At 32.6% G+C, this 18,752-nt stretch overlaps 1 protein-coding gene across 1 annotated transcript in view; it reads left to right on the top strand.

Annotated features, from left to right (window-relative positions):
- The first annotated feature begins 450 nt into the window (after positions 1-450).
- Positions 451-18,752, top strand: part of arhgap15 (Rho GTPase activating protein 15) — a 67,421-nt gene continuing 49,119 nt past the window's right edge. The window contains exons 1-6 of the mRNA XM_056465519.1: positions 451-560; positions 3,752-3,896; positions 5,061-5,120; positions 5,300-5,361; positions 6,241-6,328; positions 7,182-7,271. Of these exons, the coding sequence (XP_056321494.1) occupies positions 3,762-3,896; positions 5,061-5,120; positions 5,300-5,361; positions 6,241-6,328; positions 7,182-7,271 (435 nt within the window). The 5' untranslated portion in view covers positions 451-560; positions 3,752-3,761. The remainder of the gene's footprint in view (positions 561-3,751; positions 3,897-5,060; positions 5,121-5,299; positions 5,362-6,240; positions 6,329-7,181; positions 7,272-18,752) is intronic.

The following is an 18,752-nucleotide window of genomic DNA, read 5'->3' as shown; positions in this document are numbered from 1 at the left end:
AGTCATCTGCTATATTGTGATATAGATAGTCTTTATAGACTACAGATGATAGTAAATAGTATTCCATAAGAAATATGGACTTATTTAAAATTTTAACACTTAGTCACTTAAATAAACTATGACAAAACATTTTATTTTGTTTTAAGTGAGCCACATTGCAGTACCTCAGTAATTTTATGGTTAATAGATTTCACAATAAACATTGTCTAGATGTCATATAAACTTCATACAATTTAATATTTAGTCTGAAAAAAAAAATCGTGATTTGCCCCAAAAGCAGACCTAGCTTAAGCATTCTTCGCCAAGAAATCAGTCTGTTCATCATAATATGTCTATGGTGCTGATCTGCTGTAACAGATCTCTGTGACAGTGGCCATCTTGTCTTCAAAGTAATACCAGGCCTCAGGAAGTGCAGAAGCCTCATGTTTGCACTACTGCTTGCACATCTTGAGTTTGACGTCCCATGTGACTTCAACACTTCCTCCAAACGACACTTTCTCTCTATCACTTCTCAAACAGGTTCTGAACAGTATTTTATCTGAAACACGACCGAGAATCAGGTACGAGCATCTGTATTTTTTACTCACTTTAAAAATGAGCAGCAGCACTATGACAGGATGAAAGAACTTGTGTGAAAATAAACCAAAAAGATGCAAATGAAAATAGTTTTAGGATGGTTGAATGGTGTTTTTTCTGATGGCTGCTTTCACGTTTTAAAAATATGTTTAAAGATATGTTTACAGATTTTATATCTACTGTATATACTGTATGTATAGTAATTAGGCTACTGATTTTATAAAAAAAAGAAAAGAAAAGAAAAATATAAAAGAAATATCTCCATAGTGGGACAGATTTGTACTTGATATTTGCATATCTAGAGCTTATTATTATATTTTTATTACATTGAAATGTCAACATGCTAAATACTAAAGTCATACTGACTTTGAATATATGGCACGTCAGAAGAATTAGTTTTAATGTTAAGTGTGAAATCCTTGCATGCGAGTCTCCATAACGTATGGGAAAGTGCCAGAACTGATATACAGTAAGCTTCATGTTTAAATACATTATTATAAGTTTTTTAAACTGACAATTCATTACAAAGGAATTACTGGCGCCCACTCTATAAAACACTATAAGACTTGCTATGCACAACTGAAAGTGGTATTGTTTCCGCTGTTTTTCTTTTTTTTTTTTTTTTTAAGATTTGTTTATTTCCTGTCATGTGTTATCATGGCAGCTGCAGATTTCATGGTTCTCCAGTAACAGAAACATTAAAAATATTTATTACAGCTAGGCAGTGTCTTTGTACTGCCTCAGATAATCAGAATAAGAATAATAATTTAAATGTCATAATAAATATAATAATATTAAGAACAACAACATCAAATTGTCTAATACAAATAGTAAAAATGCAAGAAAAATGATATTTATTTGGAAACATCTATAATTAATTATTACTTAAAATAAAGTCATGTTATTTAGTAGAAATTCTGTCATCATTTACTGACCTTTTACTTGTTTCAAACCTTTAGGAGTTTGTTATTATGTTGAAGACAAATGCTACAAGTCTTAGCATTTGTACTGTGTGTAAATGTATAAATTACAGTTCATAAATGAATAACTTGAATGAATAAAAAAGGAAGTTCATTAGTGTATGCATGTGTGCATCTGCAAACAACAAAAAAAGTCGTAGCTGTGAAGGTTAGATGTTAAAAAAACATGAGACGGTTCAGTTCCTCTGCTCTCTCGATGGTGCAATCACACTGATGGTGAAACTTTGACAAGAAACATTTGGCTCCTTAATAAATAATGACACACTTGTGAAATAAGTCAAAGAAAACAACCAAACGTAAGCTCTATTCGCACAAACATTATATCCTAAAAAAGGACATTTCAAACAGAGCGTAAACAGATATTGCAGCTTAGTAAATGAAACGATTGAGGAAGTTAATGCAGCGTTGTGATGTATTTGTAAATTGTGTTGATTTTGACAAATTTGCAGTTAAATTTTACTGTGATTTTCGCTTGACGACTGTTGCAGGGTTTTGTGAGCAAACTCAAAGCTACTACGAAACAAAATAATGCTAGCTAAGACCAGGCTAGTTGAACTATCTGAAACTATATTATTTTCATATTTCATCCACTAATTTAACAAACACCATGAAATATACAATGTCAAATAGAAAACCAAATATATTTGAGGTTGTACATTTGATGCTTTTCTTTTAATTGGTCATTAAATATGTCTTTTCTCTCCGACATTACCTACAAATAATTCTTTATTTGAACAAAAAAATTATTTTATACCGTTGAAATCAAAATTATTAGCCCCCTTTGAATTTTTTTTCTTTTTTAAATATTTCCCAAATGATATTTAACAGAGAAAGGAATTTTTCACTGCATGTCTGATAATATTTTTTCTTCTAGAGAAATTCTTATTTGTTTTATTTCGGCTAGATTATTAGCCCCTTTAAGCTATATAATTTTTTCGATAGTCTACAGAACAAACCATCATTATACAATAACTTGCCTAACTACCTTAACCAATTAAGCCTTTAAATGTCACTTTAAGCTGTATAGAAGTGTCTTGAAAAATATGTAGTAAAATATTATTTACTGTCATCATGGCAAAGATAAAATATTTTTTTTATTAAAAGTTATTAGAAATGAGTTATTAAAACTATTATGTTTAGAAATTTGTTGAAGAAATCTTTTCTCCGTAAAACAGAAATTGGGGAGAAAAAAATAAACAGGGGGCTATTAATTCAGGGGGGCTAATAATTCTGACTTCAACTGTATAACAATTTAATAAATCAAATTTCAGTAAATTTTCATTTAAAATATTTTAACATAATTACATAATTAGGGCCAGACAGAATCTGAAGACATTTGCTATTCCTGCGCAGATTTTTGTAAATAATCTGTGGATTTATGCAGTTTTATTACTTTTATTTAATGTTTACAATGCAAATCCAATTAGATGCACTTGTTTGGCAAACAAAGAAAGTCTCTCGTATAATATCTCTACTAAAATATAGAAAATATTACTTTACAACTGCATTGTAAATAAATCAAATGAACATTTTCACATTAGTCAATAATATTACTGAAATTAATTTAAAAACGGAATAAATGTAAATTTACACACATTTACACAAGTAAATAAATGATGTGCTCAATGATGGGCTGAAAATCACATTCCGTGATTCTGTGTGGGCCTAATAGTTAAAAAACTAACAACAAATAATATCAAAACATTATTTATCTTTGGTAATATTACTGTCAATATTTATTAATACATTTATGGTAACACTATATTTTAAGGTGTACCTTTTATGTTCTGTGTATTGACTAAAGTAGCTCTAATTAATTATGCATTATTACATGCAAATAACCCAAACCTAGCTCATATTATAACCATATAGTACATATAATTATTTAACGGTACTGATATTGTTAAATAATTAACTACACTGTAATGACAACACCATAAATAAAGTGTCATTGTCATTTTTGCAGTGAATTAACCTTTTAATGAACTTACAATTAAAAATGATATTAATATTAAATGCTCAGAATGGATTAATCATTGTTATAGAGTGTTATTTTATGCACTGCATAATGTCAAATAAGACCTCATTATAAAATGTTACCAGAATCCCTGTCATTCAAAACTATGCTTATATTATTGATGCATCTGACTCGTGCAGCGTCCACATGCTCAGCCAATGTAAATGTTTTTTTTCAGTGTCATAGCGATGCAAAAGCCACCAGCACTGGTGCTTCCTGGAGCCGTTCAGCTGAGAATCAAGAACTCTCAGAGCAGCACTGGAGAAAGACTCAGCCAGACCAAATCTATGGTCCTGCCAGAGGCCGAAACACTACAAAAACCCGTGAGCATCAGCACAGTCACACTCCTTCACAATCTCTGCTCATTCTGGAAATCAATGTGTATGAGTGTGCATGACTACATTTCCACATTCAACACCTAACAGCTAACACCGGCAGCTTCCTGTTGCATTGGCTGTTTTTAGAAACACTCAGACAGAGAACAGCAGAGGGCAGAACAGCACTGCTTTTACTGCTCTCAGCATCCCACCATTTCCATCCAAACATTCAATATCATGCGCTTCTGTTTCACTTCTTACTGTCATAAAATGTGGTCTTGTAGATTTGCTGTACATTTGTGAAAATCAAGAAGACACTGGAGGGAAAATACAGTTTTTTTCATGCAGTATTTTACAATATTGAGATTTTGGGGCTTTTTTGGACTAATTTAATCAACCTGTGTCTGTAGATTTCAAGGCCAATACATTTTAAGTTATTTCTCTACAGCATTCATAAATCTCCATGCAGATTTTATACACCCAGCATCACAGTTTTATGTATATCTTTGTGAAGGTTTTTACAGAGAGATATGGATAATAGGTACATCATTTGCCAGATTATATGCAAAATTTTAATTCTACAAAGTAAAACAAAATGATAGCTTTGAAAAATATTTTCAATAATTTCTGAATTGTGGAGTGATAAAATATTTCAATACTACAATATTTGGACTCTCAGTAGTGATTATTAAACCACACTGAACTGAGCTAAACTGAACTGAACTTAAACACTACAAACTGAACTACACTGTTCCAATTTACTATGACCTTTTATGTGAAGCTGCTTTGACACAATCTACATTGTATAAGCGCTATACAAATAAAGGTGAATTGAATTGAATTGAATAAAACAGTAAAAACCTTTGACTCCAATGTCTAAATTTAAAACTTTAAACCTGACTTTTATAAAATAGAAATGTATGCAAATTAGTGCATATTTAAATTAATGACTCATGTACATTTTGTGTACAAAACAGCTTGCAATGTAATCACTAATCTATAAGAATGGTGATAAATATTTGTGATAATTTTTATAAATGCCTGCAGTGTCTTGCCTTAAGAGCTGAAAATAAACCTTGCAATCAATAATTTGAGCAGGATTGTGATTGAATTAAATCATATATATTTGGAAATATACTCATTTACTCAGCCCTAGATTCTCTATTTTAGATCAACCGTCACCGGAGGAATCAGTCTCAGCATAACAGTGATGTTTCTGTTGGGTTGCAGGTATGATCCTGTTGTGTTTTTGGACATTAACAATATTATGATTGTTTTGGAGAACACAAATCTAAACTGAAATGGAAATTATCAAGCACAAAAAATAACTAATTAAATCAATTAACAAATTAACCAGTTTGTTTCAATTGATTAATTTATTTTTGTCAATGTGTTTTATTTTGTTACAGCCTGTTTTAAAAGGGGAATATTTGAACAAAGCCAAAATTGCTGAAGGAGGAAAGAAGTTACGGTTCGTCTATCTGACTGTTTGTCTGTCTATCTATATATATATTAGAGCTGCTTCTGGATATTCAGGTGCTCAGATTGTTTTTAGAATAAAATGATATACATATGTAATTACACATAAATAAACATGTAACTACATAAATACTTGTACCCCCAATATTTAAGATCTGAAATATGGAATATGTTATACTGGCCTTTTGGCATTTTCTGCAAAACATTTGCTCTAAATGACACTATTTTGTTTGAAACTCTGAAGAAATGATCTGTAGTTTATACAATAAAACACAAATTATGTTTTTTACTACTCAAAACACAATGGCAAATCCATAGAACCAATAATAACAGTGAAATGGTCGCTTAATTTTCTCTACAGACGTATTCACTTCAATATTTAAAGATCAGTATGAATTAGCGACTCAATGACTCGCTCATAAAATCGTGCTTCGTTACTGGATGAATCTGAATCAATGAATCAGTGGGATATATTTTTAACGGTTGCTTATCGCCACCTATTGGTGTAACAACGTATTTAAAGCAGCCATTTGAATCACAAAGTTGAGGCGAGTTTATTTTGATTGCTAAAGTAGACGTGGGTTTATATCCAAGTACAAACTGTTATTTAAGTTATTTATTAAATACTTTAAAGTAAAACATGACAATACTACATGGCTGAAAGACATAAAAAAGCGAGACTGAATCGAGACTGTGTATGTATGTATGTATGTATGTATGTATGTATGTATGTATGTATGTATGTATGTATGTATGTATGTATGTATGTATGTATGTATGCATCTGTCTGTCTGTCTGTCTGTCTGTCTGTCTGTCTATCTACCTAGCTAGTCAATTAACATAGCCTCTTTTATTTCTTTTATTTTCACAGGAAAAACTGGACTTCAACCTGGGTTGTTCTTTGCTCCAATCAACTATTATTCTATAAAGAGAGCAAACAAGAAGCTGTGTCAAATTTGGTAAGTGCACCAACAAAACTGCACCATGTATGTAAAAAGGACACATATTCGTGCCATAATTATACCTTCATTTAGTAAAACAAATAAATGAATAGGCTAATGTGTAAAAATCTAGAAAATGAAACATAAAATAAACAGCAGAACCTAACGAACAGCTACAGATGTGCATTAAACAGCAAAACTGTAAGCGACTGGGTGGGGAAGCATAATGATTTCCATATTTGTCTCACTTTTAAACTTTGCCTTTGATCCCGACTATTTAAAACACTGCTGAAAAAAAGGGAATATCTACCCATAATGCACGGTACTCTACGACTATATAATTTTTCTGCTGTTTTGAGCTGCATGTGGCAGTGATTGAGAAATGCGTTACAGATGAAAAGAGCTTTGCTACCTTCACATGCTTGCAAAAAAATGGCATGTCAGGGCCATCGATGGGGTCCGCTCATATTAATTTCAGCATCACTCATGGTCAAGTGGTCATAAAGCCCTCGAGCTCTCTGCCATTTCTGAGGGCAACAGACACAGAGGTTATCAGGATGAAGTTAAGTATCTTTGCCACCTCATTAAAATCGTAGCATTGTATGAAAAGACCCTCTAGTTTATGAGCCTGACATAGAGCTGTTTTATTAATCGTGCTGCACGTGTACAAAGCGAATCTGAATATAAATGTGATAATCTCCTAAAAAATGTCATGCAAGTTTCATAAAATGTTTGATTCTAAAGTCGGTTTCAAAACATCATGTTCGTCAACTGTTTATTTTTTTCACAGACTCACATAAGACATGAGAAATGTGGTGTTTCTATTTAGTGTCTTGGCAAATGTGCTCATCTAATTGTACTTTCTCCCCAGAAACCAGGTGGTAAACCAGATGGTGTGGATCTGAATGGGGCTGTAATTGAGTGGACGAAAGAGAAATCTAGCCGAAAGAATGTGATTCAGGTAGGACGCAATGACACAAGTTCAATATTTCATCAGTTTTTTTCATCTGCTAGAGCAAGGTAGAGAATCCAATGTATCAGTAATTGGAATATCAATAGCCATGTATATGTATTGAAAATGTTCAGTACAGGGGTCCGTTTTTAAATTATCTAAGATAATTTGTCAGATCCTGGATCTTTTAATCTTGATAACTGCTTTCTGGCTAATTTGGTTTCACAAACAAGTTCGCAAATCAGATTAAAATGAACTGATCTGAGACCGCTGCATGTGTTGTGAACAACTGATCTATCAATCCTCGAAATCATGATCAGCAATGCAATGATTGGCTGACAGCACAGCGGCGTAATGACATCATCTGATTAATATTCAATTATTCATGTGAGCAAAATTACATAACGGTAAATGGTTTGCTAAATATGACAATAACTTTCCACCTTTGTTGTGGGCTGCAGGCATACACTTTCATGTGTCAAGAGTACTTAGCAATTTGTTTAGTTTTACATTTAGAGCGGATTTTCATAATTATAGTAGCCTAATCATATAATTAACTGGTTGTTTAAATTAATTTTGCCTCAAAAAAGCTAGTGATAGTGGTAGAGGTGTCTGCAACTTTTGCGAATCATCAAGTCACCATCATATTAGCTGTCCAAACATGTGCATGACTGTATACATTATTACATCTTTCAATAAAAAACTAAGTCGAATAATGTGCATGTCCATTATTCCATGTCCATGTTCATTAAATTGTACTAAAGCTGGTACCTTAAAATAGTACGTGTTTGTATATAAAAAGTCCATATTAATAAATGATCTCTTTGAACCCCTTAAGGAAAACCACCCCGTGGTCTTTATATATATATTTATATATATATATATATATATATATATATATATATATATGTATATATATATATATATATATATATATATATATATATATATATATATATATATATATATATATATATATATATATATATATATATATATATATATATATATATATATATAAATTGTAAAGAATGCAAAGAAATGCAGTTTTAAACACAGATGGCAAAACATCTATGTATGGAGCATGGCTTCAATATCTGTGTTTTCTCACAAGGATGAGACAATATTGCTTTTATTCATAGAAATGTTGCCAGTTTAGCAACTTTATTAAACTTTTTTAATTGCCTAGGTTAAAAAATTGTGCCAACTTTGAGCAACTTTTGAAAAGAGACTCAAATGACTAAAAGGCTTTTTTCCCCCTCGAAATTACACAAATAGAAAACACTGAACCGCTAACTGGCCAAGCAAAACATAAGCCTGGAGAAAGTTGGAAAGAGATGTGCCTAGCATTACAAAGCATGTGAATTATGTTGCTAGTTGCAGTTGTTAGGTAATATATATATATATATATATATATATATATATATATTATTATATTATAATATATTATATATATATATATATATATATATATATATATATATATATATATTTTTTTTTTTTTTTTTTTTACTAATGCTTTGCTTCTTAGACTTTACACACCTGAAACTTGTCTATAGCACTTGTTCACTGCTGCTCTTATACTTGTGTAAATTGCTTCCTTGTCCTCATTTGTAAGTCGCTTTGGATAAAGGCGTCTGCTAAATGACTAAATGTAAATGTAAATGTAAATATATATATATATATATATATATATATATATATATATATATATATATATATATATATATATATATATATATATATATATATATATGTATGTATATTGTATTGCATGTTAAACACACCACAATGCAATGCATAATTAAAAATACAGTTAAAACATCTGTAAAGGGGTGACATGGTGGAACAGTGGATAGCACGATCGCCTCACAACAAAAAAGTCGCTGATTCGAGCCACGGCTGGGTCAGTTGGCATTTCAGTATGGAGTTTGTATGTTCTCCCAGAGTTCACGTTGGATTTCCTCCGAGTGCTCTGGTTTCCCCCACAGTCCAAAGACATGCGGTATAGGTGAATTGAATAAGCTAAATTGGCCGTAGTGTATGTGTGTGAATGCAAGAGTGTATGGGTGTTTCCCAGTGTTGGGTTGTGACTGGAAGGGCATATGCTGTGTAAAACATATGCCGGATAAGTTGGCGGTTCATTCTGCTGTGGCGACCCCTGATGAATAAAGGGACTAAGCCAATGGAAAATGAATGAAGGAATAAAAACATCTGTGGAATGTTAATGGCCTCGCGACATAATTTTGCAACTTAAAGCACCGAATTGACCTGCCTTTAGCAACTTTTCCTTGAAAATTAATTGGCAACGCTGTTTATATATCAGTAGGTTTGTTGTGAGCTCATCTGAAAAATATCAAAGAACACAGAGTGATCTGCTGCAGGATAAGTGCACAATACAAGTTATCTAAGTCATGAGACATGCTTTATATGAGATCCTTCAAACTAAGTCAAAATCTGTCCTCCGTTGTAAAAAAGACATTTGCAAAATATATACTGGCAGCTGATCGCTCATTTTTGGATAATGGCTTATTTGACCATTGACCATTGACCATACAATACATTGTTTCAGACAACTAAAATATCAATAAAAGTAATTTTGTTAAACTACAGTTACATTTGTAACATCAAGGTCCCATAATGCAATTTGAAAGTGGAAATAAACAGAAAAGCACCAGTTTGAATCACAAGCTATGGTCAATCTCTGTTAAAGTTTTATACATGAGTTATGTATGCAGCTACTAACAAAAGTGTTTGGTGTTAAAGAAAGGTGTTTGAGATATGTTTTCCTCAGCACAAAACTGTATGCAAACCTGTAAATGTGACAAATTCAAACTAATTATTTCCATTTTGCATAAAGGATTATCCTGAGATCAAGTGAGTCTTCATTTAACTTCTCAGACTTCAGTAAACAAACGCTGGTGCTTGTGTGTGTCAAACAGACAGAGGAGATTAGAATGGGATCACAAACATTAAAACCAAAATATTTTGTTAGCATATTTTTGTACAGAATCATGCTTTTTTGTGCTGTTACACCCCTAGTAGCTATGTAATACAGATACTTATTCATCTAAAAATCTATACACTGTAAAAACAATCTCTTTAATTAACAGTTTCCGTATTTTGTGATTTACAAGTGTTTTATTTACTGTTGTGAATTGCATTATGGGATGTTGATCTCTGCTCTGTTGATTTTTGATGCTGAAAATTAAACTTTACAGTTTAACAAACTTACTTTTATTAAAATTTTCATAGTTTGATAATGTATAAGAAATAATATACAGAAATAAGTCTGTAAAATACGTGCCCCGGCTTGGTCAGTTGGTGTTTCTGTGTGGAGTTTGCATGTTTCCTCCGGGTGCAGGTTTTCCCCACAATCCAAAGACATACTGTACGGTACAGGTGAATTGAATAAGCTAAATTGGCCATAGTGCATGTGAGTGTGTGCAAGTGCGGAAGGGAATCCGCTGAGTAAAACATGTGCTGGATAAGTTGGCGGTTCATTCCGCTGTGGCGACCCCTGATTAATAAAGGGACTAAGCCAAAAAGAAAATGAATGAATGAAGTCATTAAAATAACAGAAAATGTACTGGCAGCTTATTACAAGGTTTTTGTACCATAATATACAGTACAACACCAACCCAGACAATATGTCACTTTAAACTATTAGAAATGTTAATAGAAAAATCTTTATTTGGAGTTTTCAAGGTTAAAAGTTGTTTGTTGAAAGATCAATGCCCTATAATGCTATTCAAAAGCATGAATAAATGTGAAAAAAAATAAAAACAATAATTACAAAGAGTGGAAAAATGCTAATATAAGGATGTTTTTTACAGTGTACGTTGTGAAGATTTGGATGGAGTGCCATCGCTCTTAATCTCATAAGGTCTCACCTTTTAATAACAATTTGCTTAATCTCTGATGATCTAACCTCATTTTTTTTAGCTCAAACTTTAAGATCGCAGCTTAGCCAAGTTGCTCAATACATTTATAAAGGGATTGAACCATCTATAGAGAAACCCAATTGCTCAGTAGGCTTAACGTCTAGGGTCTTCGTGAGGACTTTATATTGTCAATTGAAGCTGGTGTCATACCTCCTAAAAACCCTCAAGAGAGAGGGTTTTTTATCTGCACACAAGCGACTGGTTGCCGATTTCTTAAACATTCAGAAGCATTTTCTGACATTTCTGTCCAGTCATTGTTGTGGATGGACTTTTCATTAGGACTTATCTAAAGCGAGATAATCTTTCGGTTGGTGTTTCGTATGCGTCAAACGCTTATCAATAAATTGATAGCAGAGTTAGCTCTCATAATGAGGCAAAGCGAGGATAAAAAGGCATTTTTTTTTCATATCTCATCGCGCACTTATAATATCTTATCACTACCACTGTACTTGCTGTCCAGTATTTTGCCCAGAAATCTTTTTTTTTCTGCAGGAGAGATTAAGAAGGCATTAAACAGTAATCTTAAATAATCCCAAACTCTCACACAGAAAAAAAAAGTGCTCGTAATGACGGTACCAAGCCATTTCGTAGTCTGCCACCGCTGTCAATCAACCTCAACCGGGATTAGAAATTAGTGTGGAGGCTGGTTAATTCAGCGGCGTGGAGAGTTAGATTTGCAATCTGTGAGGCATTCAGCTGAGGTCTCGAAGATCTGCCCGGCTTAGGGCAAGACAAAACACTTGTGTCAGATGAGGGATAGTTGCGATTAAGGAAGTTCACGTTCTTTCATTAGAGGTTTTGATCAGTGTCTTAAGCATCTGGAGTCGACTTTCATTCCTTTTTATGCTTCTGTCACTGCTGCCATTAACCTTAAATGCTGGTGCAGATCCTTATATCTCTACTAATACCAGGATTACCGCATTTATCAGTTGAAACTTAGCAGCCCTGAAATGCAATCACAACATTGGAGGTGCTGTATATAGTTCCTATTTCTGCCCAAATTAACAGAATTAAAAAGGCCATGAATTCGAAAATCGCACTGCTGTTCAAAAGTTTTGGGTCAGTTTTATATTTTTGAATGAAAGCTATTGTCAGCAAGTCTAATTTAGAGTATTTCAGAAACTGCTGGTTTACTGGCATTTTCACGCACAACCATCCCAAGGGTTTACAGAAAATAATCTGAAAAAGAGAAAATGTCTAGTGAGTGGCAGTTTTGTGGGCGCAAATGCTTTGTTAATGCCAGAGGTCAAAGGAGAATGGCCAGACTGGTTCGAGCTAATAGAAAGGCAACAGTAACTCAAATAACCACTCATTACAACGAGGTATGCAGAAGAGCATCTCTGAACACACAACACATCCAACCTTGAGACAGATGGGATACAGCAGCAGAAGACCACACTGGGTGCCACTCATGTCAGCTAAGAACAGGAAATTGAGGCTATAATTTGCACAAGCTCACCAAAATTGGACAATAGAAGATTGGAAAAACGTTGCCTGGTCTGATGAGTCTCGATTTCTGCTGTGACATTCGGATGGTAGGGTCAGAATTTGGCCTCAACAACATGAATGCATGAATCCATCCTGCCTTGTATCAACGGTTCAGGCTGGTGGTGGTGGTGTAATGGTGTGGGGAATATTTACTTGGCATACTTTGTGCCCATTAGTACCAATTGAGTATCGTGTCAACGCCACAGCCTACCTGAGAATTGTTGCTGACCATGTCCATTCCTTTATGATCACAGTGTACCCATCTTCTGATGGCTACTTCCAGCAGGGCTCTATGTCATAAAAAGCAAATCATCTTAGACTGGTTTCTTGAACATGACAATGAGTTCACTGTACTCAAATGGCCTTCACAGTCACCAGAGCTCAATCCAATAGAGCACTTTTGGGATGTGGTGGAATGGGAGATTCACATCATGGATGTGCAGCTGACAAATCTGCAGCAACTGCGTGATGCTATCATGTCAATATGGACCAAAATCTCTGAGGAATATTTCCAATACCTTGTTGGATCTATGTCACGAAGTATTAAGGCAGTTCTGAAGGCAGAAGGGGTCCAACTCGATAATAGTAAGGTGTACTAAGTAAAGTGGCTGGAGTGTATGTGATAAATGCTATAAAACAATATATATTTTAAAAATATACTTCATCAATATGTAAACAAAGCAGAATTTTCAGCATCATTAAATCTGTCTTCACAGTCACAGTCAATTCTTCAGAAATCATTCTGATATGTATTTTGTTATACTAAATTATATTCAGTCTGTTTTTTTTCTTATGAACAAAATTCTAAGAACAGCATTTAATTTAAACAGAAATACTGTTGATGTTTTTACCGTCACTTTTAATTAATTGAACGCATGTTTGGCAAATAAAAAAATATAGAAATAAAAATTTCTTTAAACTTTTGAAAAGTAGAGTACAGTATATTGTAAATCTTTTATTATCCTGTGTTTAATGTGACAGAGCACATAACATTTACGTCTACTAGTGAATCAAAATAGAGTAAGAATCTCCTGCGCTAGAAAGTTTCCTCACGCTGTTGTGCAGTGCTTTGACTCGCACAGCCTTTCTGGTTCATTTAGAAGGGTTATGAGCCCAGGGAGCCATATGCATTTATCACTTTCAAAGCTCCCACAAAACGAAATCTGTTTTCCTACGTTCAGATGAAACTCTAGGGCCGCTGAGAACATCACGTTTCTTTATGAGAAAGACCACTGGAAGAACGGATTTTTTTTTTTTGTTTTAAATTTTTTGATCTCCAGTTAATAGGTAAACAGTTCTTTTTAATACATCTGTTGTGTTTAATTCCAGCTTTATTTTAATTACTGAGCATTATTTATCAATAACAACACTGGTTCTAGACTAGTATGGGTAACACTATTTTGATGGTCCATTTGAGTATTGGTAGACTGTCTGCTTAATATCTTTTGATACTGCTCCTTCAACAGACATTTAACTGACTATAAGAATCTTTGCAAGTACATGTCAACTTACACTAACCCTAACCCCAACCTAACAGTCTACTTATAATGTAATGAGAATTAGTTAGCATGTAGATGCAATGCAACTTAAATTCAACAAATGGACCATCAAAATAAAGTGTGACCCCAGTATGTCCTGTATGTCCACCTTCGGATGTGGAAAAGAAAACATTTTTTTTTTCGGTCTCCACTGCATTCAATATTCAATAAACCTGTTGCTTTCCTCCACACAAAGACAGTTGTATAGGTTTACAATTACATTTCAGTGATTAAATAATAATGACAGATGATTGAATGACAGATGATGACAGAAAGATATTGGACCACAAAGAAGTATGATTGACCAATCAGGTATAACAATAAAAACGTTGCATTGAAAAATATCAGCATGCATGCATACAAATTTCAACCAGAAAAAGATATAAAGGACCATTTGCATGAGAAAAATGCTTGAAGATTTAAATTGGTCATGTTTAAATAGTTTAATTGTATGTTCTGCACTTATCTTGAGGATAATAAACCATTCATTTATTCATTTTCTTTTTGGCTTAGTCCCTTTATTAATCTGGGGTCGTCACAGCGGAATGAACCGCCAACTTATCCAGCACGTTTTTACGCAGCGGATATATAAACCAACATATATAAATGGGACATTCTACCAGAAACGTACATAATCTGTCCCTGAAATAAAAACATAAACACAGTGAATAAAAAGTATTTCATCCCAAAAATTTCTAAAATGGATTGAGTTGATTTCTGTGAGTTGTTCTGTAAAGGGTTATGTCATTCATTTGGTTCTCAGACTTTTGTTCTTTATTAAAAACACTTTACAAATGAACAAACTCTGTCATTGTCCTTGTCCTCAGCCCAATTGAACTTACAGCTTTAATAGTTTTGTTATGCTAAAAACTGTTATTTAGAAAAAAACTTCAGAAATAGCAAGTTTAAGTTGTTATCATTCGCATCAATTGATTAAAAAGATGAAATTATGAATAATTTCTACAAGTAAATACTACAAATATATAATACAAATAAATTTGACCCATGTTTCTGTCAGTACTGTCACATTTGCATTAAATTGAACATAAAATGTGTGCAATACACCATTTAGGCTATGACTAGGCCCACACAAAATCTGCACATGCAAAAACTCATAAATTTCTGCAGATTTTTAGCTCATCATTAAATCTATTTATTTACTTGTACCAATGTGTGTACATTTATATTTATTCAGTTTTTAAAATAATTTCAGTAATATTATTGACAAATATGAAAATGTTCATTTGATTTATTTACAATACAGTTTGTAAAGTAAAACTGTCTGTCTTTTAATAGATATATTATATGAGAGACTTGCTTTGTTTACCAGATAAGTGGATCTAATTAGATTTTCATTGTAAACATTTAATAAATCCGCAGATTTTTTACAAAATTCTGCGCAGGAATAGCAAAAATCGTCCGTAGATTCTGTCTGGCCCTAGCTATGACTCAAAGGAAGGGACATAATTGGATGGAGAAGCTGACAGTGATCAAGGATGCTTTCTATCACTGAATTGTATGATTTTATGCTTGTTTTTGAATGACTTTTTGAGGAAGACAAACTTAAAGGTCAGGCCCTGTCACATTTTTTATAAGTGAAAATGAATGTTTCTTGTAGAATATCCGTAATATTGTTTTTTTTCAGTGGAAAGACAGTTGTACAGTTGACAGCTAATTCCCATTTTTGTATAATTTAGCTCTTTACATCTCACCTGCGAGAAACAAAGACGCCTACAGAATATTTTCATTGTCTAAATAACCCACGGAAAAGTATTATCTTCCTAAACATTCATCCTGAAAACCCAAAGAACTTTATCACACAGCCTATCAGTTTTCAGTGCGGCAGGAAACAAAAAAACGTGAGACAATGGAAATCCGAGTCTCATCGCATCCGCGTTTGCGTCACCTGCAAGAAAAAAGACTATCAAATCCAGCAATCCTCTTACACAAAAGCGTCTGCACTAAGACCTTACAACTGTCTCGTATTATTGACAATAGGTGCCTGGCATGAGTGTTGGAGAATCAAGAGGAAACATCTGAGGCTGATTGAAATATCATATGCCGGCATGTGGCGTCAAGCTGCAGAAAAAGCAGAGCTAAAACTCAGACCGTTGCTTCTTTTTTCACCTGTAGACAGAATCTTAAATCTTAAAAAGTGCCAAAATCTAAAAACAACATTGGTGAGCATATTTCAGACAAGAATACAGTGTGTTTTGCTGTGAGCAGCTTGTGATAAGTGTTTTCAGTGTTCACAGTAAAGGCAAAGTCAATTTAGTAACTTATAATGTGCATTTGAATATGCGGCATGTGCCAAACATCTTCCTGAATTTGTAATTAGAGTGGCTTATTAATAGGTTGTCATCAACAACAACAAAAAAGAGAGATGCTTTTTCAATCAAGATTCAGAATAAATCTCTGTGGTTCACCATTTTAAAAGTAAGCATGCATGAATGCATGAAATAGTGAATGAATGAATGAATGAATTAAAAATGAATAAATAAGTAAAATGTGAATAAACACTTTGTAATTTTTTTAAACAAATAAATATTGTAATCTTTTTTTTTTGCTTGTTTATGTAACAGGGACCATACTCTTGACATTGTTATACAAAGCAACCAATGTTGCATACATAGGGCATGTAGCATATAGCTAATTTTTAGCCCTTGTCCCTGTTTAAGCTTTACATTAAAAAAAATAAACAAACAAGAAAAAAAAACACAATACAACAAACATGTACAGTACAGAGCCACAAGAATTAAAATGTAAGCCAATCTGCATACTAAAGAGAAATGTAAACCTGACCAACCTAAAAGAATAATACTTAACGTTCACATTGCTGTAAAGATTTCAACCATTCTTACAGTTTTACAGAAAAAGAGTTCTGATTGTAATTTTAAATCAACAGGCATGGCATTCCATAGATGTGAACCTTTCACTGAAAAGGATGACTGACCCATGGTGGTTTTGCAATCTACAATTCCCACTTACTGCTTGTCTAATCTTTGCCCCATCACTGCTGAATTTATGTATCAACTCACAGACTTCTTTAGGGGCATGACCATGTAAAGACTTAAACATGGTTTTTAAAAATGAAAACTTAAAAAAACCCATCAAAACTTAACAAATTATATATTTTTAAGAATTTAACAATGATGCCATTCTATTGGTTTCTGATCCATTTCTTTTAAAGTTTGTATGTAAAGTGACATTACAGGCTTAACAACTGATTATTGCACAATAAGACATACGTGGTAATATCACAGCATGCACAAACATTTGCGCTGCTTTAAAAGATATATATATATATATATATATATATATATATATGGTCTTCTCATAACAAAGCAGTTTAGATTTGTCTTATTAGTCTTAAAATTTTCTTAATATGGACATCAAACTTAAGCTTTGTGTCTAAAATGACACCTTGGCATTTAAATTCACTCACTTCCTTGATTTCCTTTTGGTCAATTTGGATTTTAAATACATCAAGTGCTTTTAACGAAAAACACATTGAAACTGTTTTGTTGTAATTTAGAGTTAAACCGTTGTGCTGCAGCCATTGGGAAATACAAACCAGTAGCTTAGTTAGTGAATAACTGCATCATCTGCACACATTTGACAACCAACCTCAATGCAACTTTCAGGTAGATCATTTATATACAAACAGAAAAGCAATGGTCCCAATATTGAGCCTTGTGGTACACCCAATTTGCATTTTTTAAATTGTTGACTTCACACTGTTAATTTGAACACATTGCTGTCTACAATCCAAGTATGATTTAAACCAGTTTAGAGGAAAATGTTGTGAAAAGTTTATTTGTTTCAATTTATTTATGAGTATTTCATAATTCACAGTATCAAAAGCCTTTTTCAAGTCTGAAAATACTGCTCCCATAACCGTTCCTTGATCCAAACTGCTTTTTATCATATCTTTCATAACTATTTTTATTATACCTATTATCTATGTCTTGCTGTTAGTATTATCATTATTTTAATGCACTATTATTCATTATTAGCATTAGGAATTATTATGAGTTTACTACTATAATACTTTAATTTAAATGTATTTAATAGTTTTTATAATTAATATAACAATAATAATAATAATAATAATAATAATAATAATAATAATAATAATAATAATAATAATAATAATAATAATAATACTTACCAATGTTTTTTGCAATTACATAAGTTTCCCTAAATTCTTTCTTTCTTTCTTTCTTTCTTTCTTTCTTTCTTTCTTTCTTTCTTTCTTTCTTTCTTTCTTTCTTTCTTTCTTTCTTTCTTTCTAATAAAATTTACAACCTGCAAATTTTTCAAGTCATCTACTACTGACACTGCCAACATTTTATTTATTTATTTATTTATTATAATTATCTTTGTCTTTGTGACAATAAACCAAAATATTTTGGTAATATTAAAGCATAATATTATGGAATCACATTATGTACTAATATTATGGTATTTCCATGTAACTTCAAACATAAATTAAAGGACAAATCCTTTCCTAAAGTTAG

The sequence above is a fragment of the Danio aesculapii genome, chromosome 9 (assembly GCF_903798145.1).
Source record: "Danio aesculapii chromosome 9, fDanAes4.1, whole genome shotgun sequence".
Taxonomy (NCBI): domain Eukaryota; kingdom Metazoa; phylum Chordata; class Actinopteri; order Cypriniformes; family Danionidae; genus Danio; species Danio aesculapii.
This window is presented reverse-complemented; position numbering and strand designations above follow the sequence as displayed.